This window comes from Cannabis sativa, chromosome 1 (assembly GCF_029168945.1).
Source record: "Cannabis sativa cultivar Pink pepper isolate KNU-18-1 chromosome 1, ASM2916894v1, whole genome shotgun sequence".
Taxonomy (NCBI): Eukaryota; Viridiplantae; Streptophyta; class Magnoliopsida; order Rosales; family Cannabaceae; genus Cannabis; species Cannabis sativa.
This window is the reverse complement of record NC_083601.1, coordinates 15,768,912-15,791,541: the sequence shown is the minus strand read 5'-3', so window position 1 is coordinate 15,791,541 and position 22,630 is coordinate 15,768,912. Positions and strand designations below refer to the sequence as shown.

Sequence of the window (22,630 nt, the reverse complement as noted above, 5' to 3'; positions counted from 1 at the left end):
ATAATCCATGAATTCAAAGTGACTGGATGGAGCTTGATGTTTTGTTATTCTCTATTGGGAGCTATTGCTGCCAAATCATAATTAGTGATCACAATGCAAGATTTGTTGATTTTCACTTCTTTATTCCATATCACTAACCATCTCTTTGAGTGTTACACCAGAATCGCTTATATTCATCTGCGTTGATGTCGAAATATAGTGGGTTTTTTTATTTATCTGAATTTTCACTGTTTTAAGAAGTAGATTCATTGTCTCACATTTTCCCTAATCCATACATCCCAATGTGGAAGCTGTTCTACTGATGTTCGCATAATATTCCAGTATAAATTCTTAACATATTATGGAGATTTTGCTTACAGAAAGTACTGTATTGAATTGTACCAGTGTATTTCAGTATTCATACACAGAATTATCATATTGTATTCTTTAATTCCTGAACCAAACCTTTCTTTTGAAGAATGAAAAAACAAATCTGACCCAGACATAAACATCTTGGCTTTTTTTTTTTTTCCATCCTAACAAAATTGCTGTATTTATATTTAAAAAATTGATTCAAAATTCCTAACATAAATCAAAATCAATCCTAACCTAGAAAAAAATCCCTTTCTGCATATCCTTCTCTCACTTTGTCTCCTTCACTCGCAGCTTTTCTATCAATCCCAGCCTCGTGGATGACTCCCTTTCCATCAATTTTGTAATACGTGAGAAAGTTTTGTATTTGGGTGGGTTTTTGAAAGACGTTAAGAAAATTGGGTAAGATTTTCATTAATTTAAATTCAGATTTATGACAGTTTGCCCTTTGAACTAATGGGAAATATTAGACATTCTTCCATGTTCTTCATAAAATACTCAATCAAATTTAATTTGCACGATTAATTCAATTTAATTAAATCTTTTTAGTGTGCATGTATGTATTTGTATAAATTGGAATAGATTGAAAAATCTAAAATCCACACTTGTGTAAATTAAATGTTGATTAATAACATGTAGAACAATAAAACCTCTATCTAAGAATACCACATTCAAGAATAATTTCTAATTTGTTATATAAAAAAAAAAGTCCTAATTTGAGCCAATTATAAATAAGAATAACTTCTATATAAGAATAATTATATCTTAATAAAAAATATATTTATTTTATAAATATATTTATCTAGAATTAATAATTTTATTTTAAATTATAATATATGTATTAATATTATATTTACTCAAAAATAATTCTATTATGATATAGTAGTAAGGATTGTTTAATGTTATTGTTTTGTTGTTACATTGATATTTTTTAGTATTTTAATTTTTTTTTTCTAGTAACTTCTTAATTAGAATATAATTTGTTTAGTCTCAAGTGTATTCTTGGATAGAGTACCTACTGTATCTCCAATCAAATCCACACATATTTGTATATATTTTTTAAATATATATATATACAATTAATATTTTAATACAAAAAAATAGTGATTTGAAAATTTTATAATACATATGATGTAAACATATTTTAAACTTAATAAATTAAATGTATATTCTATTTTTATATGTAAGGAAAATATAATCTAAAATAAAATTAAATATTTTTTTCTACATACAATTTTTTTTTTCCTTTAAATTTGTTATTTTTATTTGATATAAAACAACAACAATTTATTTATTTTTTTCCTAATCACGTGAAAGAAAATATATTTAATAAATATTAAATAATTTAATATTAAAAAAATAATAAATCCAAAATATATTAAATCGTCAATGCAAACTCAAATTACTAAGCTGAATCATCCTAACCAACATCAATATTCTACCAAGACTAAGAAAACCTTGAGAAATTACACGATGGGTTATGCACCATAATTTACCAGACTCTAAAATTATATGGTTGGTTATCTAACAACTCCAACATCAATTTGAAGTAAAAGAAGAACGTACATGTCAAAAATGAAAGTTTTGAGATGGGAATCTGAACATCGTGCTTTGGGCGAATCAACGGTACCACAACTAGAATGCAATCCAGGCCCTGAAGCCTTGAACCAAAAGCACAAACCTGCTCGATTAATATGTCGATGTCAGTTTGAAGTCCCCGTGATGGTAGCAAAGGATCTATGTTGAGATTTGGTTAGGTGCACTTGGGTATTCTTTTGAGATTGGCATCCCATAACCTATCAAATTCAATCAAAATCTAACTTTTAACATTCAATTCAAATGTAATTAAATATCTAATTTTTTTTATAATTAAATTAGATTAGATCTGTTCAATTTCAGTTGAATTAGATTAAATATTGTCGGTCCCTAATTGTAAGTATAGACAACACAGTAGGCTAATAATTATAGTTAATCGTTTTTCTCCAACAATGGCTCTTATCTATTGTCATTTTGTTATGTTAAGAGCATCTCTAATGATGTACTATTTTACTAAATTGGTGTAGAATTATCACACAATTTCACTCCAATGACACATTATATTATGCACGAAATCGATGTCCACCAAATTCTACACTATTAATAGTGTTAAATTTTGAATCTACACCAATTTAGTGCAATTTTTTTTTTCTTTTTTTGTATTCTAATTCTTATTTTATTTTATTTTAAAAAATAATCTTACATTTTAGTTCTCAAATTAAAATTTATCCAAAAAAATACTTAGAGATTTAAAATACTAACATATTTGAAAGTACAAAATAACAATAACAAAAATACTAATATGAAATAAACAAACAACATAATACTAAGTTATAAAACTTAAAAAAAAAACAGCATAAACTAAAAATAAACATTAAAAAAAATAATAATTTAATAGTCAAGTTGATCACTTTATTGATCTTAGCCTTGAAAAATATTAAAATGTTAGTGATATGGACTTGAAGTATTTTGAGAATCTTGATATTGGTGATGAGTTTTTTTTGCTTAGTCCTCATTTTCTCATTTTGAAAATGATCTCGTTTATTAGGATCAATTATAGAATTTAAATCCTTTTATTCATTTCTTAAAAGAAACATTGTGTATGTGTAATGTTTAATTGATTTAATAAATATAATTATAAAAAAATTGATTTAATAAATATTTTATTTTATTAAATTATTTTAAGATTTTAAATTACCTATTTTAAGTTATTTATGTAAATTATATAAAATGCTAGATATTTGAAGTAAAATATATTTATTTAGTTGGATATTTAGTATTATATTTCGTGTGAATTATTAAAGTTATTGTACCAATTCGTAAAAAATCCTACACCAAAATAATATTACTATTGGAGATGGTGTAAATAATCTTTTGGGGTTTTTTCAATATTATACCTAAAATTGATTTTATTTATAAAAATACCTTTAAGAAAATTATTGGCACAAATACTGTTATGCCACGTCAGCATACATACCGAAATTTCAAATAATTACCGTATAGAAAAAACTGGAAAATCCCGTTTCCAGAAATTTTTGCTTTTTAAGAGAGCTGAAAAAGGTAACCATTTAGTTGCTTTTAATGTAAATAAGATATCAATTGGTTACTTTTCCATTAAAAAAATTATTTCAGTATTTTACACATATATGTAAATAATAAAATAACTATTTTAATATGTAAGAAATATATATTTTTCTGTTTTCAAAAAAAGACGACTAATATTAAAAGAAATTTTTTTGTTTCATTTTTATATTTTTAAGCTATATTATGTTATTTTATTGTTTGAGATACCTTGGGATTACTTTTTTCTTTTTAATGTAACTCATATGATGTTTCAGATATTATTCAATTTATTTACAAATTATTTTATAAACCTATTAAAATAGTTTTATAAAAATAAATTTATTTTTATTTAATCTTGTAATGTCTAAATATAAAAATATTGATGTCCATGTGATTACCTGAAAAGTTTACGGGTTAACAGTAAGTATATTTATTTTTGTTTAAACTTAATGTGTGACTTTTTTTAAAATTGTAACTCATATGATATTTAAGATATTATTTAGTTTATTTATAAGTTATTTTATAAGCCTATCAAAATAGTTTTATAAACAAAAATTATTTATAATTTAATCTTGTGACATCTAAATATAAAATAAAAAAAAAAATACTTTTTAGTAACCTATCAAGTTATTTGGTACATTAATTTTGTTTAAATTAAAAGATTAATTACTGAACAAAATATAATAAAAACAAAAATATTAAATTTGATTTTAATTATGTTTTTATGTGACGTTCAAAAAATATATACTTCCCACATATTGAAAATGATCATCTTAAAAAATTAATTACAATAATATAACTCTTAAAAAACCAAAAGAGTTATTTGTGAAGAAAAAATAAATTTTTTAAAACTGTTTTTTTTTTTTTTTTTTTGTTTGAGATGGATAATTTTTTTAAAACTTGTAAAAGAAAAAAAAAGAGAGAAATGAGTATATAAAGTTAGAAATTTATTTATAAAGTTTTTAAAAAATATAAATAAAATAAAATAAGAAAGATATTTAAATGTCATGTCTTCAAAAAATAAATAAATAAATAAAGTTGTCAGATGTTTGATGTTTGAAAGAAAAAAGTTCAGAAATAAAATAATAAAAAAAAAAAGAAAAAGAGTCTCTAGAGACTCTGACTCTCGTCAGCTAAAAAAAAAGAAGAAAGGCTGACTTTTTATTTAGATACACAGTACCAATTTTGTTAAAAGGGTTTCGGTATTGACAACATTTAATTATTGGACGACATTTAGATAAATATTTTAGAAATTACGTATTGTGATGTAAATAACTCTAATCTTTTTTCTCGGGCTCAATTGGGTTTTTTTTTTCACCCATATTCAAATATTCAGAAAGAACAATATCATTATATATCGGTATGTACACAATTATGTGATACAATTACAAAGAAAGAATGTTATAAACTCAACACATAAACTATCTTATGATCAATATTAATTGTCCCTCAAAAGAAAAGAAAAAATGTGAGGAAAAAAATTGTTGCATCCTTGTTTGTAACTTAGAATAAGTTCAATGGCAGCTCTTCTCTCTTTTGAGAGCCATGAATTTAGCAGCTATAACATCATAGTCTGGCAGCTTTGGATGAACATGCTTGGGTGTTTGAATAGGGAAAGTATTACACCCTTGAAAGTCTTCATTGGAAATATCCTTAGGCCTTTCTTCAATCTCCACTTCTTCATTCAGTTCTTCTTCTCCATTCGTGAACATATGCTCTCTGCTATTATAATGACTCCTGGACACATTGTTTGGCTTCCTGAACGATGGAGCTTCGTAAATATCGTTGTCATCATCGGCGAAAAAATAGCATGGACTTTCCAAGCTGTTGCAACTATGTCTAGTTCTGTGGTTGCAGCAGCAGCAGCAGCAGCATTCAGGTCTTTTTGGATAACATCTACAGTTTCTTGACAAAGAAGTAAACCCCATTTCTGAGTTGTAAAATTGGTTTGGTCTATTATCACCTTCATAATCAGCTGAAGTTTTCTTGTGTTGTTTTATTTGCTGGTGATGATATGATCTTTGGTTATTTGATGGTTGCTCACCATAGTAACTAAGGCATTCATTATCCTCTATGGTTTGATTTTCATGAAACACCAATCTTCTCCTTGTTCTTTTCTTACTAGAGACACTGATACTTCTTTCAGAATCTCTTAAGCCTGACTTTACCTTTTTGTTCCCCAATTGATCAGATTCATTAAGAGAACTGTCCTTGAATTTGAACAGTCTTTGGTCCTGAGAATCTTCATCATTTGGAGTTGAAGACTGAAACTCTTCAATGTCATCCATATAAACTAACATTTCATCATGAACTTTTGGCAAGCTTTCTGAAGAAGAAGAAGAAGAAGATGTAACAATTCTCTCTTCCTTTTTCATCTCCAAAAGATTTCCTTTCCCTTGTTGAGAATCTCCACAAGAAATATCTTCTTTCTCTGCTTGAGACTCTGAAATGGATGGCAACACCTTCTGTTCTGAAGTAACAGAAGAACCAGATAAACTTAGATCTTGCAAAGGCTTTGAAGTATGCAATTCTGATCTTTCTTCAGATATGCCATGATAAGAAGTTGGAACATCTGTAGTCAATGCTTGGTCTTCACTGCTTGTTAGCTTCATCTATTGATCATTTATGGAACAAAAGACATGAAATTTTAGTTTAGTAAAGAGAAAGAGAAAGAAAAGAAAATGTCACATTGTATTTTATATCAAACAGAAAATTTAAGGTACCTTCTGTTCTGCCCAATCATAATAGTAATCAAGTGCTAAAATATCTGGTGTGAGGCAATACTCCTTGACAATTTCATTCACCAATTTTTGCTTCATGTCCTCAGAAATTGACAGTGTGGAAAGTTTTTCCTTCACCTGTGATTTCAACAACTGTGTCAATTACCATTACATTTTTCTTAACTAATATCTTTATGTTATGTGAAATAAGACAAATGAGAACCTGAAGGTTAACATGATTCCCAGGAGACAATTCAAGAGCAACTGTTGCAAAATTCTGTCCATATCGCTTTGCGAAGAGCCTTCGAATCAGCAGAAGCTCAGGTAGTTCACCACACCATGGAGAGGCATATATGAGACTAGAAATTGCTTCATGAATATCATTTGGACAGTCTCTGAATGAACCAAAGGAACAAAAACATTTAATACTTAGAAGAAAATATATACATTGAAAGACAATCCACCATATTTGATGGTACTTACTTAGTTTTCCGAATGTATGAGAATTGGACGAGAATGAAGTCACAAAAACATTCCAGCAATTCATAGGCTGCATTTATTGCTTCATCTTTGATCAACTGCTCAACCTATTTAAGAGAAAGTTGTTCAAATCATTAGCAAATGTTTAGAGATATTTAGCAAATGTTTTCATTGAGATCACATCAATGAATATTTAAAGACATAATTTGCTTAATTTTAGTTTAATAGAATATTAACAAAATTAGAATGTAAATTCTATGTTTATATTCTGTAACTTTAACGGTTTCATATATAAGAAAAGCAGAGGAATAATATATACCCGACGAATAAAGGCAGTATTTTTTTGATGGCCAGTCTTAATAAGCTGAGCTAAGTCACTACGTGATTGTCTGACTATTGCATGTCTCTTGTTCTTTACTACTTTAAGCCTAAGATCAGAATCGTTTGATCAGTCTTTTACTGTCAAAAAAAGAAACAAGTTTAGTCAAGAACAATCTTTAATTAAATCTCCATATACATTAGTAAAGATATTTTTAACAGTTTTTTTTTATTATGTTCTCACCACTTTGAAGCTTTACGCCAGCCCCAAAAGAAGTCAAAAATGGCAGACATGGGGTTTGTTCCTGGGATGATAGTACTTGAAAAGAATAAAGAAATAAAAGACAAAAGGTCTTTATAAACTTATTTATTTTTTTTGATGAAATTTATTAACTTTTAGAGAGTGGGTCTGGAAAACGAAGGTCGTGGGGGAGTGAGGGGGTGTCAGACAGTTGATTGTTGTTTGTCACTCGAATTAATGAGCAATAAATTTTATAAATCTGAAGAAGGGAGCATGCATTTATAAGTTATAAATAAATTCTAATTCTATTCTAATTAGGAAAGTAAATTAGAATTTTAAGCTTAAATTTATATATTTTTAAAAGATAAAAGGGAAATCTTGGGCGCTAAGATTTATTTTTATAGTTATTGATCTTTGTGTATTTTTATCAAAATATCTAAATATAAACACCATTTAAATCCTTTTGTCCAAAAAAGATTTATCTCTAAACATTTTTCTTTTGTAAAATATTATTTTATTCTAGCTAATAAAAAATGATTATACATTTTTTAAACAGGAAAAGTTTTTCTGTTTAGATAAATAGAAAAATAATATTGATATCTGGAAGTAAGCAAAATTCCCAATCGTTGTGAGTCATTCAAGAAGGAACTCGAGTACGTCAAGCAAATGTGGAAGAACAGGCAGGAATTGAAGGTTGAAGATGCTGGTATAGCTGCTCTGTTTGGGCTTGAGTGCTTTGCCTGGTTTTGTGCTGGCGAAATCGTGGGAAGGGGATTCACTTTCACCGGTTACTACGTTTGAGGATACCCTCCTTGGATAAAATGTGTTTAGAGGTTGCATGCGTAAGCCTTTATTTTTATTTGATTCATGGAAATTAAGGGAACACTACATGCAACTTTTTTCTTTTTGCCTTGTTCTGCAAAATTTTTGAAGCTGAGAAATCGGTTGAGCTATTATGACAGCATTAATAATCCATGAATTCAAAGTGACTGGATGGAGCTTGATGTTTTGTTATTCTCTATTGGGAGCTATTGCTGCCAAATCATAATTAGTGATCACAATGCAAGATTTGTTGATTTTCACTTCTTTATTCCATATCACTAACCATCTCTTTGAGTGTTACACCAGAATCGCTTATATTCATCTGCGTTGATGTCGAAATATAGTGGGTTTTTTTATTTATCTGAATTTTCACTGTTTTAAGAAGTAGATTCATTGTCTCACATTTTCCCTAATCCATACATCCCAATGTGGAAGCTGTTCTACTGATGTTCGCATAATATTCCAGTATAAATTCTTAACATATTATGGAGATTTTGCTTACAGAAAGTACTGTATTGAATTGTACCAGTGTATTTCAGTATTCATACACAGAATTATCATATTGTATTCTTTAATTCCTGAACCAAACCTTTCTTTTGAAGAATGAAAAAACAAATCTGACCCAGACATAAACATCTTGGCTTTTTTTTTTTTTATTTTTTCCATCCTAACAAAATTGCTGTATTTATATTTAAAAAATTGATTCAAAATTCCTAACATAAATCAAAATCAATCCTAACCTAGAAAAAAATCCCTTTCTGCATATCCTTCTCTCACTTTATCTCCTTCACTCGCAGCTGTCACAGCTCCCTCTCCCTTTTCTATCAATTCCAGCCTCGTGGATGACTCCCTTTTCCATCAATTCTGTGATTAAATTTTTGAAAGACGTTAAGAAGATTGGGTAAGTTTAGAAATTACAAGATGGGTTATGCCCTAGAATTTACCACAGACCCTAAAACAATATGATTGGTTATCTCACAACTCCAACATCAATTCGAAGTTAAAGAAGAACTTATGTGTTGAAGATGAAGGTTTTAAAACAAGAAATCGACAGTACCACAATTGGAATGCAATCCAAGCGCCAAAGCCTTGAACCAAAAGTACAAACCTGCTCGATTAATATCGATGTCAGCTTGAAGTCCCTGTGTTGAGATTTGAGGGAGGTGCACCTTGGTATTGAGATTGGCATCTCATAACCTATCAAATTCAATTAGAATTTAACTTTTAACATTCAATCCAATTCAATTGTAATTAGTTATTTAATTTTTTATAATTAGATTATATTAGATCGGTTCAATTTGATTGAATTAGATTAAATGTTGTATGTCCCTAGTTGTGAGTATAGACAACATAATGAGCTACTAATTATAGCTAATCGTTTTCCCTCCAATAATGACTCTTTTCTATTGTCTTTTTATTATGTTAAGAACATCTCTAATGTTATATTATTTTACTAAATTGTTGTAGAATTATTACATAATGACACATTATATTATGTACGAAATTGATGTATACTAAATTCTACATCATTAATGGTGTTAAATTTTAAATCTATACCAATTTAGTGAATTTTTTTTTTTATTCTAACTCTTATTTTATTTTATTTTAGAAAATAATCTTACATTTTAGTTCTTAAATTAAAATTAATCCAAAAAATAACAATGGATTCAAAATAGGGATTATTTCACAAAAACATAAAAACAACAAAAAAATTATAAAAATACGGTTTTAGAGAATTTTAAATATTTTTATGACTTTTTTGATTTTATTTACAGAAAATACAGTCTTTTTATAATGTAATCTTGTTAATTTGTTGTTGATTTTTTGTATCTGTATGTTATTTTGATATTACTTTTATGTAGTTTTCTTGTTGATTTTATGTTGTTTTCGTGTTAATTTTTGGAAAATCGTGAAAATGTAACAAAAAAAAAAAACATTCTTTGAACGTAAAAATCTAAATATTTTACAAAAAATGGTATCTTATGTAATCATTCCTTCAAAATACTAACATATTAGAAAGTATAAAATAACAATAACAAAAATACTAATATAAAATAAAATAAAAACAAAATAACACTAAGTTATAAAACTTAAAAAAACAACATAAACGGAAAAAAAAAAAAAAGACAATTAATAATTTGATAGTCAAGTTGATCGTATGAGAATTTTAGTCTTGAAAAATATTAAAATATTAGTGATATGGACTTGAAGTATTTTGAGAATCTTAATATTATTGGTGAGTTCTTTTTTGCATAATTCTCGTATTCTCATTTTGAAAATGTTCGTGTTTATTAGGATTAATTATAAAATTTAAATCCTTTAATTATTTTTTTTTTTAAAAAAAAATGTGTAGTATTCAATTGATTAAATAAATATTTTATTTTATTAAATTAATTTAAAATTTTAAATTAACCATTTTAGGTTATTTATATAAATAATATAAAAGGCGAGATATTGTAAGTAAAATATATTTATTTAGTTGTATATTTAGTGTGAATTATTAGAAGTGTTACTGTAAAAAAAAAATCTTATATTAAATTGGTGTTACCGTTAGAGATAGTCTAACTAATTTTTTTCCTCGGGGCTCAATTAGGTTTTTTTTTTCTTCACCCATATTCAAATATTGAGAAAGAACAACATCATTATATATATCTGTATGTACACAATTATGTGATACAATTACAAAGAATGAATGTTATAAACTCAACACACAAACCATCTTATGATCAGCATTAATTATCCCTCAAAAGAAAAGAAAAAAATGTTAGGAAAAAAAATTGTTGCATCCTTGTTTGTCACTCAGAATAAGGTCAATGGCAGCTCTTCTCTTTCTTGAGAGCCATGAATTTAGCGGCTATAACATCATAGTCTGGCAGCTTTGGATGAACATGCTTGGGTGTTTGAATAGGGAAAGTATTACACCCTTGAAAGTCTTCATTGGAAATATCCTTATTAGGCCTTTCTTGAATCTCCACTTCTACATTCAGTTCTTCTCCATTCGTGAACATATGCTCTCTGCTATAATAATGACTCCTGGACACATTGTTTCGCTTCCTGAATGATGGAGCTTCGTAAATATCGTTGTCATCATCGGCGAAAAAATAGCATGGACTTTCCAAGCTGCTGCAGCTATGTCTAGTTCTGTGGTTGCAGCAGCAGCAGCAGCTGCAACAACATTCAGGTCTTTTCGGATAACATCTACGGTTTCTTGACAAAGAAGTAAACTCCATTTCTGAGTTGTAAAATTGGTTTGGTCTATTATCACCTTCATAATCAGTTGAAGTTTTCTTGTGTTGTTTTATTTGCTGGTGATGATATGATCTTTGGTTATTTGATGGTTGCTCACCATAGTAACTAAGGCATTCATTATCTTCTATGGTTTGATTTTCATGAAACACCAATCTTCTCCTTGTTCTTTTCTTACTAGAGACACTAATACTTCTCTCAGAATCTCTTAAGCTTGACTTAACCTTTTTGTTCCCCAATTGATCAGATTCATTAAGAGAACTGTCCTTGAATTTGAACAGTCTTTGGTCCTGAGAATCTTCATCATTTGGAGTTGAAGACTGAAACTCTTCAATGTCATCCAAATAAACTAACATTTCATCATGAACTTTTGGCAAACTTTCTGAAGAAGAAGAAGAAGATGTAACAATTCTCTCTTCCTTGTTCATCTCCAAAAGATTTCCTTTCCCTTGTTGAGAATCTCCACAAGAAATATGTTCTTTCTCTGCTTGAGACTCTGAAATGGATGGCAACACCTTCTGTTCTGAAGTAACAGAAGAACCGGATAAACTTAGATCTTGCAAAGGCTTTGAAGTATGCAATTCTGATCTTTCTTCAGATATGCCATGATAAGAAGTTGGAACATCTGTAGTCAATGCTTTGTCTTCACTGCTTGTTAGCTTCATCTATTGATCATTTATGGAACAAAAGACATGAAATTTTAGTTTAGTAAAGAGAAAGAGAAAGAAAAGAAAATGTCACATTGTATTTTATATTAAACAGAAAATTTAAGGTACCTTCTGTTCTGCCCAATCATAATAGTAATCAAGTGCTAAAATATCTGGTGTGAGGCAATACTCCTTGACAATTTCATTCACCAATTTTTGCTTCATGTCCTCAGAAATTGACAGTGTGGAAAGTTTTTCCTTCACCTGTGATTTCAACAACTGTGTCAATTACCATTACATTTTTCTTAACGAATACCTTCATGTTATGTTATGTGAAATAAGACAAATGAGAACCTGAAGGTTAACATGATTCCCAGGAGACAATTCAAGAGCAACTGTTGCAAAATTCTGTCCATATCGCTTTGCGAAGAGCCTTCGAATCAGCAGAAGCTCAGGTAGATCACCACACCATGGAGAGGCATATATGAGACTAGAAATTGCTTCATGAATATCATTTGGACAGTCTCTGAATGAACCAAAGGAACAAAAACCTTTAATACTTAGAAGAAATTATATATATATATATATTGAAAGACAATCCACCATATTTGATGGTACTTACTTAGTCTTTCGAATGTATGAGAATTGGACGAGAATAAAGTCACAAAAACATTCCAGCAATTCATAAGCTGCATTTACTGCTTCATCTTTGATCAACTGCTCAACCTATTTAAGAGAAAGTTGTTCAAATCATTAGCAAATGTTTAGAGATATTTAGCAAATGTTTTCACTGAGATCACATCAATGAATACTTAAAGACATAATTTGCTTAATATCAGTTTAATATAGAACATTAACAAAATTAGAGTGTATATTCTATGTTTATATTTTGTAACTTAAACGGTTTCATATATAACAAAAGCAGAGGAATAATATATACCCGACGAATAAAGGCAGTATTTTTTTGATGGCCAGTCTTAATAAGCTGAGCTAAGTCACTACGTGATTGTCTGACTATTGCATGTCTCTTGTTCTTTACTACCTTAAGCCGGCACTGTAACTGTTTGATAAGTCTTTTACTGTCAAAAAAAGAAACAAGTTCAGTCAAGAACAATCTCTAATTAAATCTCCATATACATTAGTAAAGATACTTTTAACAGTTTTTTTTTTATTATTATGTTCTCACCACTTTGAAGCTTTACGCCAGCCCCAAAAGAAGTCAAAAATGGCAGACATGGGGTTTGTTCCTGGGATGATAGTACTTGAAAAGAATAAAGAAATAAAAGACAAAAGGTCTTTATAAGCTTATTTATTTGTTTATTATTTATTTTTTTTTGATGAAATTTATTAACTTTTAGAGAGTGGGTCTTGGAAACAAAGGTGGTGGGGGAGTGAGGGGTGTCAGACAATTGATTGTTGTTTCTCACTTTATGAATCTGAAGAAGGATGCATGTATTTATAGGTTATAAATAAATCTAATTCTATTCTAATTAGGAAAGTAAATTAGAATTTTAAGCTTAAATTTATATATTTTTAAAAGATAAAAGGGAAATCTTGGGCGCTAAGATTTATTTTTATAGTTATTGATCTTTCTGTATTTTTATCAAAATATATAATATAAACACCATTTAAATCCTTTTGTCCAAAAAAGATTTATCTCTAAACATTTTTCTTTTGTAAAATATTATTTTATTCTAGCTAATAAAAAATGATTATACATTTTTTAAACAGGAAAAGATTTTTTGTTTAGATAAATAGAAAAATAATATTGATATCTGGAAGTAAGCAAAATTAACTATATATATATATATATAAAATAAAAAAGAACATGCAGAAATAGATCTTCGTTTAGACTTTATTTTGAACAGTATCCAAGCAATTTTTATATTTTATTATTTTTTTACTATAAACAACTATTTTTATCTTAATTTGGCCACAATAAGTTATTTGAAAATTCAATAAACACAATCATAAAAAAATAACAAAATTAGAAATATTTCCATTAGACCAGTTGCAATTACGGTGTACGTCGGTTGATTTAATCGAGTTATTGGGTTGCAAATATTCAATTGTAACCCGCCCAATTAAAAATTAGAAAAAGTTCAACCCGCCCAATAATTTTATCGGTTTGGTCGGGTTAATCCGTCCAAAGCGTTCTTCACTTTTTTCTGATAAATAATTATTATTATTAGTTTCTAATTCAAAAAATTAGATTTAAAAAAATAAAAATACATTATTTATATTTCAAGTTAAAAAATATTATAGTCTAAATTAATTTTAAAAACTTTTATATAAGATAAATATAATTGAGTAAACATGAAATAATTGAATAAAATAATAATAAAAAAATAATATTGTATAGATTTTAAACTTCAACTTCAATATCCAAATACAATAAAAATTATTAACTATAAAGTTAAGATTTTAAGTTAAATACTAAAATGACCAAATTTTAAATACAAAATAGTTTGACTAATAAATATAAGTTTTGTAATATATTATATACATTTTATTAAAAAAAATATATATTAATTGGTTTAATTCGGTATAATTTGATGGTTTAGAATAATTTGTAAACCCCCAATATTTATTGGGCGGTTTGGATTTTCATTATATTATTTCGAGTTGTATTTTTTGTCAATTTATTCATTTTGATTTGGACGATTTATTCGAGTTGGGCGATTTGTAAACTTTATTAAACACCCCTAGTCATAATATAAGTTGTTGACTTCACTACAAAGTTGATTTTCTGCTTACTTGTTATAAGTGTATTATATATTCTTGATAAAATAACTCTTAATAAACAATAATTTTATTTAATAATTGAATAAATATTATTTTAACATGGTGTGATTAATTTATATATATATACTGTATATTGAGATGGGTATTTGGTATAAGGTGTTCAAAATAATTTAATTATAGGGAATATTATGAAGGAGAATATGATTGTAGGAAAATATGTAAACTGTGTTTGGCTTTGTATGATGGTAATATGTAATCATATTCATGTTAATTAAATTACACTGTTTGGTTGAGCACATGAATCTTATATACTATTTTAAAAAATAAAAATAAAAATATTTTTTTTATTATATATTTAATGTTAATTATATATAAAAATAAAATAATTATTTATGAAAGAATTATATTTATTAGTTAGTAAATATTAAATTTTATTGTATTTTTTACTAATTAAAATAAACATTTCTATATATTTTATTACTAGGTTATTTATTTTTGTTCACTATGTTATTTATGTACACCATCTGCATAAAATTTATGTATAATAAATATATATATGTTATTGTTATTAATATAAAAATAATTCAGTTAAAAAAAATCGATCTCACATACTGAATATATATATCGTAATATTTTATTTATAATAAATGATAATATATATTATTGGTATTTAAATTTATTTATTAATTCAAAAATACTATTCAAGTTAATATAATGTAAGGTAATAATTTAATCTTATCCTTTTTTAAGGTATCAACATTACTCTTTTTAGGGGGCGTTTGGTACGAGGTGTTCAAAATAATTTGATTATAGTGAATATTATGAAGGAGAATATGATTATAGGGAAATGTGTAAACTGTGTTTGATTGTGTAGGGTAATATGTAATCATATTGCTGTTAATTAAATTAAACTGTTTGGTTGAGTACAAAAATCTTATATATTATTTTAAAAAATTAAAATTAAAATATATTTTTTTATATATTTATTTAATGTTAATTATATATAAACATAAAATAATTATTTATTAAAGTAATTTATTTATTAATTAGTAAATATTAAATTGGATAATTACCCCATATACTGTTTTTTTAACTTTTTTTTTTTTTTTCAAATTTACGGTTTGGGTTTCTAGAGTGGTTGCAGCGCTAGTGGCAATATGGATTTTATATGATTTTTTTTGTTGCAATTTATGTTGAAGCGTTAGTTGCAATAGAGGTTTCTATGTAGAATTTCGTAAAAATGCAAAAAAAAATTATTTTGAAGTGTAAAAATTAAAAAGCTCCTATTAAATTTTATTGTATTTTTTAGTAATTAAAATGAATATTTCTATATATTTTATCACTATATTATTTATTTTTGTTTGCTATGTCATTTATGTGTACACCATCCGCATAAAATTTATGTATAATGAATATACATATATTATTGCTAATAATATAAAAATAATTCAGTTAAAAAAACCGATCTCACAAACTAAATATATACCATAATATTTTATTTATAATAAATGATAATATGATTGGTATTTAAATTTATTTATTAATTAAAAAATTCTATTCAAATTAATATAATAGAAGGTAATGATTCAATCCTACCATTTTTTAAAGTATCAACATTACCCTCCTCAAGGGTAGTTATAATACTAAAGAGAATAACATTCCAAGACTAAAAACTCGGAACAGTAATTTGTTAGGTGGTGTATAATATAATGCAAATAAAAAACTAACTAAAATAAAAAAATAAAAATAAACTCACCGCTTACAATAATCTCAAATCAAACCATATGTCAAATTAGAGGTGACAAAATGGTTTAACACATGTAAGGAGTGAGGAAATTAGGTGTTATATTGGATTCTCAAACACTAAACCCATCTCAATAGACGGTATATATTTTTATGTTAAATTTTGTTAAAAAAATAAATATTATTTTTAATCTAATTTTTCACAATTATGTTCCAATAAAAAAAGTATAAATTAACTCAAAATGTCAATATATTATTTATTTCTTTACCTTTAAAAAGTTTAGGGTGATTCTACAATGCACACCTTTAAAAGGGATGTATTGAACACATTTGACTTGTTTCAGCATCCAGAAAAATTTTTTAGTCTAATTTTTTTCATCTTCATGTACGTTATAGCTATTTACGATAACTTACAAAATTTTGAGAAATTCAGATTAATTTACAATATAGAAAATAATGTTCAAACTGTCTATTTTACACGCGTATAAAATAAAATAGTCACGCGTGCAACACACTGTTTGAACGTATTTTTCGGCATGTTAAACTTTTCCAAATTTCTTAAAATTTTGCAGGATGTCTTAAATAACTATAACGTACATGACTATGAAAAAAAATTTGACTAAAAAATTATTTCGGGTGCTAAAATAGATAAGAGTGCATCAATGTATCCATTTTAAGGGGTGCATTATAGAATTTCCCAAAAGTTTATATTAAGTTTTATTAAAAATGTATAAAAAATTACTTAATAAATAATAACAATTTAAAAGGCTTTCAAATAAAAACATTTAAGTGGTGACAAAAATCTAATATTTATTGGGAAATTTATATGGTATACTAACTTTTACTATTTTTTTACAAAAATACTGTAGGCGGTATTTTTTTTTTACTTTTTTACTGTGTTTTTTTATAAGTTTCATACTGCAGTATATTGTATTAAGTTTTCACTGTGTTCTACTGGTGTTTTTTAGTTGTTCTACTGTTGTTTTGAGTTAATATGTTTTGTATTCTACTGATGTTTTATAAAAACATAATATTTTTGAAAAAATTTCCGTGTGACAGTATTTTTTTAAAAATTAACTTAAATTCCAGTATTTTTTGTAAGTTTTCCTATTTATTTTGGACCCAATATGAAGGATAAATTTTGAGGGATAATTCAAAAAAAAAAAAACAGAAAAATACTGGAGTTTTAACATTTTTACGGTTTTTTATATTTTATTTATATAAAATATAATCTTTTAGTGTATTTTTATATTATATTTTTATTATTTTGTTATTGATTTTTGTTATTTAGATATTATTTTGTATGTTGTTTTGATGTTTTTTTTTTTTTTAACTTTCGTATAATTTTTTTTTGTGTTTTTATAAAATATCGTAAAAATATATATATATATATAAAAAAAATCTTTTAAAAATAAAAATGTAATTTTTACAAAAATTAATATTTTATATAATTATCTATAAATTTAATCTATAGTATAGTTTGTACCAAATTTGTCACATTTTTTGTTTGTGTCATATTTTGGCACACTTTTTGTAATAGTACTGTAATACTGTATTCTTTTTAAGAAAAATGCTAATATATAGCCAAAAATGAATTTTATAGCACTCAATTAGAAATGGAAATTCAGCCCAAAAAAAAAAAAAGTTAAGCTAATACTGTCGTTTAATGGTTCATAAAAACAATATTGTCGTTTAATTTAATAGCTACTAATGCTATGTTGGGTTTTAGTTTATATTGTCGTTTGGGCCGAAACTCTTGTTGCAAGCCCACTAAATACAGTGAGCAGAAAAGGCCCTTTCACAGTTACAGGCCAGAATTGGATCCACGTTACTGCACGGAACTGGAAAACACCAGACCCTAAAGGGTACTATTGTAATTTCAAATGAGTAATTACGAATCTCGACCAATAGGAAAGGGAGCTAGAAATCCAAGGAACTAAAATGAACGACATAAAAACTACAAGTGACGAAGCCGTGGGTGTAATTTACAGAAAACTCCCTTCTGAGCTTCGTCTTCTTCGAGTCGAGTAAAGAGAACCAAAAAGCGAGCGAAAAATGCATGGCGTTCGTCTCAGTATCGTTTCTGGATTCACTATCGTCTTCATTTTCATCTTCCTTACCGTAGGAGCTCGGTGTTCCAACAATGATTCCGAGGTAACAAGCAAAAACTTCCCTTCCCTGGCTCCTGTTTGTTTGGAAGCCTAGCAACCACTCAAATTTTATTGGATCTAATTTAATTTTTCGTAAAATAAAAGCACACATTAGACTTAGAGACGCTTCCTCATTGTCATTGTAGCGTAATGAAAATGAAATTGTTTGCCTGTTTATTGGATGGACAGGTTAGATGCAGCAAAATCTGCGTTGCAGAGAATTGTAATTGTCAGTAATTATGTCGATTTTCTTAGATTTCGTTTTTAATTAGAAAAATATTTAAATTATACATAAATGTGTTTTGGTAACTACTAATTATCTCATAATTTTATTTCAATTAGCTGTTGGGATTCGATACGGGAAGTTCTGCGGAGTAGGGTGGACTGGCTGCCCTGGTGAGAAGCCATGCGATGATCTTGATGCTTGTTGTAAGATTCACGATGAATGTGTCACCAAAAAAGGTTAGTTTTCTTTTTTAATATAATTTTTTTTTGTTAATTTCTAATTTTGTGGATTTGGCTTGAGGAAAACGACAAATACAATAGTTTATAAAAGTTGTGACTTGTGAATTGTGATCATAGACTGCATAGTGGGCTAATAATTATAGTTAAGCGTTTCGCCTAACTTAAACCAAATATGGCCTCAGTAGGTTTGGTGATTTGATTTTGAGCATTTTTATTATTAGGTATCACTATCAGTCTTGTTCAAAATCACTATAAAATGTGCTATTCTCTACAAAATTAAAATATGTGGAACTGGTGTCAAATTACTTTACTAATAGCAATTTGCAACACTAAACAGTAAACACTAGTACCCTTTGGCAATTTCTCTATTTGCATGGACTTCTCTTATTTCAATTAATTCTTATTAGTCAACTCATTTGCTTTAATTGCTATTTATTGGTTTATTTTGTTTTGTATTTCATTTATGGTTCCCACTGTCATGAAAGCATGAATAAGCCCTGTGATTTGATTTATTTTATCCGATTTTTCTATCATTTTCTCTATTTTTTCCTGCAACAGTATAAAATTTTAGAAACTCCTGTACTGAATATTATACTTTGATACTTTTTTACGTGGGTTTTCTCTATTTTCTTTTTGTTATATTAAGTAACTTGCTCTTTTTCCTCGGTGGCTCAATTGGTTCTTTTTTTTTTTTTTTTTTGGTTTGTTAAGGTTTGACAAATATTAAATGTCATGAAAAGTTCAAGAGCTGCATTAAGAAAGTACACAAGTCTGGAAAGGTTGGATTTTCTCGGGACTGCCCTTACGAGACAGCAGTGCCTACTATGGTACAGGGTATGGATTTTGCCATTATGCTCAGTCAATTTGATAATTCCAGGGCTGAACTGTGATTAAGCATTAGAAAAGGTAGCAAAAACTTAACCCCATTGAATTTGAATCAGCTCAAATGGACAAGTGGATTGAAAAATGAAAAGGAAATGGAGACAGTTTGGAAAGTGTCATTTAACTGAAATGAAAATTGCAAGTGAAGGCAGGATTTGATGACCCCATTTAATTTTGTATCTTTTTTTTCTAATATTGATAGAAACCTTATACCTTACCCAAAATATAAAATAAGAGAATCGAATTTGTATAATGTTTCTAGTTGTCCCATAATTTATTAGGAATATATGATGAAACGTTTTCACATAATGACATAAAATATATTCATTTCTGAGTCACACTCAATAAAAGAATTAAAAATGTGACAGTACTTTCATTACTGTGATGGAAAATTCACATTTTGTATCTTTATTGTTGTGCCTTACGTGTATTCATGGAGTTTCTTTCTTTGAATAATAATGTACATATTTCTTTTCGTATGTACTAAGACATACCCACTTTTTGAACAACCGTGTTTTAATTCATGATAGTTCCTCTTTTAAGCCCCCACAAAATTAATAAATAAAAGAAAAAGAAGAATTATTTATATCTATGTGTAGCTATATTGTGAGAGAAGTAATGTATTTTTTTTTTTTTGAAAGAAAGGGTGCCCACTAAACAGAAAGGAACTCAAGAAGGTCGCAGGGGTCATCGCCTATCCAAATCGCAACCTCATCTAACCCCAAGGCTCGATGTGCCAGGTTATCAGCAAGAGCGTTGGCCTCACGATTGACATGGGAGAGCCGAGCATTAGGGATAAGAGATAAGGCTTCCTTAATTTGGCAGATAAGATCTCCAAAAATCGAAACGTCTTCCTTGTTATTAGCTAGTGCATCAGTAATGGCTTTACAGTCCGTTTCAATTTCTTGAACCAAGAAATGCTCGTCTATGCACCACCGTAAAGTCGAAAGGAGGGATTTTGCTTCGAGAGTAGCGACAGCTCCTCCCCCAATATAAGGTTGAGCAAGGGCTGCTACTACCAAACCATCGCTATTTCTGATAATCCCACCAAAACCCACTTTCCTGCTGATCTTTGAGATTGCAGCATCCACATTTAACTTGAGGAGTCCTGTCGCCGGAGGAGACCAGGAGACCGGATTGTTCCGCGCTCTTGAAATTTGCACTGGAGTCGCCTGGGAATCTTGGTACTCCGCAAGATAAGAGTGCGCCAGATCAAGGATTGCGTGAGTCTGATCGTGAGGTTGTCCTCTTAACACTTTGTTCCTGTTGAACCAAATAAACCAAGCAGTACAAACAAACAATTCTACTTCTTTCTTGGTTAGAGAGGTGTATATCATGTCAGCTATATCATGAAACATAATCTCAGAAGAGCAAGAAAAATGTAAGGATAAAATTGCGTACCTTTCCGTACTCTTCTAATGCTCGACGGAAGAACAAAGCATGTGACACGTATTCTTCGTGAACCCACGGCGATCACACCTCGGAGAGTGGATAATTTTCCTATAGGCTAAGTTTTGGGCGGTAGGGAGGGTTGAGTTTGTGGCTCTAAAGGCAAAGTGTTTAACCTTGGCAGGGAGATTAAGGTGCCAAAGGTTTTTCCACCAAGGGGAAGGGGAGGAAGAGGAAGGGATATCAGGGGGGGAGGTAGAGGATAGACTAAGGTGGTAACCTGATTTGACAGAGTACACTCCTGATTTTGAAAATTCCCAAATCAGTCATCGTAGAAGGGGTAAGAGGGAGGGGAATGGCCGGAATTTGGTCAACCACATGAGTCGGGTAACATCCCCGTAGAGCAACGGTATCCCAAGTCATAGAACTAGTGATGAAAGAGTCAACTCGTCAGAACTGGGAAGATGGGAGAGATATGACGAAAACCCGGATCCAATGATCCCCGGTGGTACTAGTGTTCGCCCATTACCAATTTTTGAAATAATTCCTTTGTGCGGCAGCCTCTTTTCCCCGGCAAATGCTACGCCAAACAAACGATGGAGAGTGACCGGGAGAGCTATCTAGGAAAGAGGAGTGCGGGAAATATCCGCGACGAATTTTTGACACTGTTGAGTTTGGTTGTTTAAGGATGCGCCAAGCTTGTTTTGCAAGCAGGGCTTGGTTAAAATGAACAAGGGAACGGAACCCTAGACCGCCATCCCGTTTTGACTTGCAAAGTTTTTTCCAGCTTTGCCAATGAGTCTTAGGGCGGTTGTTTTCGTTGACACCCCACCAAAAGTTAGCCATAATGGACTCGAGAGAATGGCAAGTAGCAACGGGAAGACGAAAACAAGCCATCGAATAGGTTGGGATGGCCTGAATGACAGATTTGAGAAGCGTTTCTTTTCCTCCTTTAGAGAAAACTTTATTCTTCCAGTTGTGCGGGTGGCCCCGTACTTTATCATGGAGATAGTGAAACAATTGCTTTTTAGTTCGCCGATGTGCGGGGGAGTCCTAGGTATTTCTCGAAGGAGGAGCGGACGGGATGCTCAAAAAGTCAGAAATTAGGGTTTGATCTCTGAGCGCGACATTGGGAGAAAAATAGAGAGAAGATTTTTGAAAGTTCACTTTCTGACCGGAAGCCCTCTCATACAGGAGCAGGACTTCTTTGATGGAGTTGCACGAGCTGATGGAAGCTTTGCAGAAAAGAAAACTATCATCAGCGAAAAGCAGATGAGAAATCGGGGGGCTCGACGGGCTACTTTGAAACCCACAATGGCATTATTTCTTTCT

General features: G+C 28.9%; 4 protein-coding genes and 1 long non-coding RNA gene across 6 annotated transcripts; 1 reads left to right on the top strand and 4 right to left on the bottom strand.

Moving 5' to 3' along the window:
- Positions 1-4,964: 4,964 nt before the first annotated feature.
- LOC133031236 (uncharacterized) lies at positions 4,965-6,062 on the bottom strand. The gene has a single exon (XM_061104692.1). The coding sequence runs from the start codon at positions 6,060-6,062 to the stop codon at positions 4,965-4,967; it is 1,098 nt and encodes a 365-aa protein (XP_060960675.1).
- A 53-nt stretch (positions 6,063-6,115) lies between these two features.
- Positions 6,116-7,057, bottom strand: LOC115704233 (uncharacterized). The gene is made up of 2 exons (XM_061104695.1): positions 6,394-7,057; positions 6,116-6,308 (listed from the first exon to the last, which is right to left on the bottom strand). The coding sequence occupies exons 1-2, from the start codon at positions 6,724-6,726 to the stop codon at positions 6,165-6,167; spliced, it is 477 nt and encodes a 158-aa protein (XP_060960678.1). The 5' UTR covers positions 6,727-7,057; the 3' UTR covers positions 6,116-6,164.
- Positions 7,058-8,148: 1,091 nt separating this feature from the next.
- Positions 8,149-9,532, bottom strand: LOC115705184 (uncharacterized). The gene is made up of 2 exons (XR_004009414.2): positions 9,140-9,532; positions 8,149-8,895 (listed from the first exon to the last, which is right to left on the bottom strand). It is a non-coding gene; the product is annotated as an uncharacterized LOC115705184 (long non-coding RNA).
- A 799-nt stretch (positions 9,533-10,331) lies between these two features.
- On the bottom strand, positions 10,332-13,160 carry LOC115704232 (uncharacterized). The gene is made up of 6 exons (XM_061117894.1): positions 13,111-13,160; positions 12,865-13,003; positions 12,547-12,650; positions 12,279-12,450; positions 12,054-12,188; positions 10,332-11,942 (listed from the first exon to the last, which is right to left on the bottom strand). The coding sequence occupies exons 1-6, from the start codon at positions 13,158-13,160 to the stop codon at positions 10,842-10,844; spliced, it is 1,701 nt and encodes a 566-aa protein (XP_060973877.1). The 3' UTR covers positions 10,332-10,841.
- A 5,169-nt stretch (positions 13,161-18,329) lies between these two features.
- LOC115704661 (probable phospholipase A2 homolog 1) lies at positions 18,330-20,405 on the top strand. Of its 2 annotated transcripts, XM_030631863.2 has the most exons (5): positions 18,330-18,566; positions 18,752-18,791; positions 18,905-19,024; positions 19,739-19,861; positions 19,969-20,405. In XM_030631863.2, the coding sequence occupies exons 1-5, from the start codon at positions 18,468-18,470 to the stop codon at positions 19,995-19,997; spliced, it is 411 nt and encodes a 136-aa protein (XP_030487723.1). In that variant the 5' UTR covers positions 18,330-18,467; the 3' UTR covers positions 19,998-20,405. The 2 variants fall into 2 exon arrangements, with proteins under 2 accessions (XP_030487723.1, XP_030487722.1); XM_030631862.2 differs by having other exon boundaries at positions 18,339-18,566; positions 19,739-20,405.
- The last annotated feature ends 2,225 nt before the right edge of the window (positions 20,406-22,630 follow it).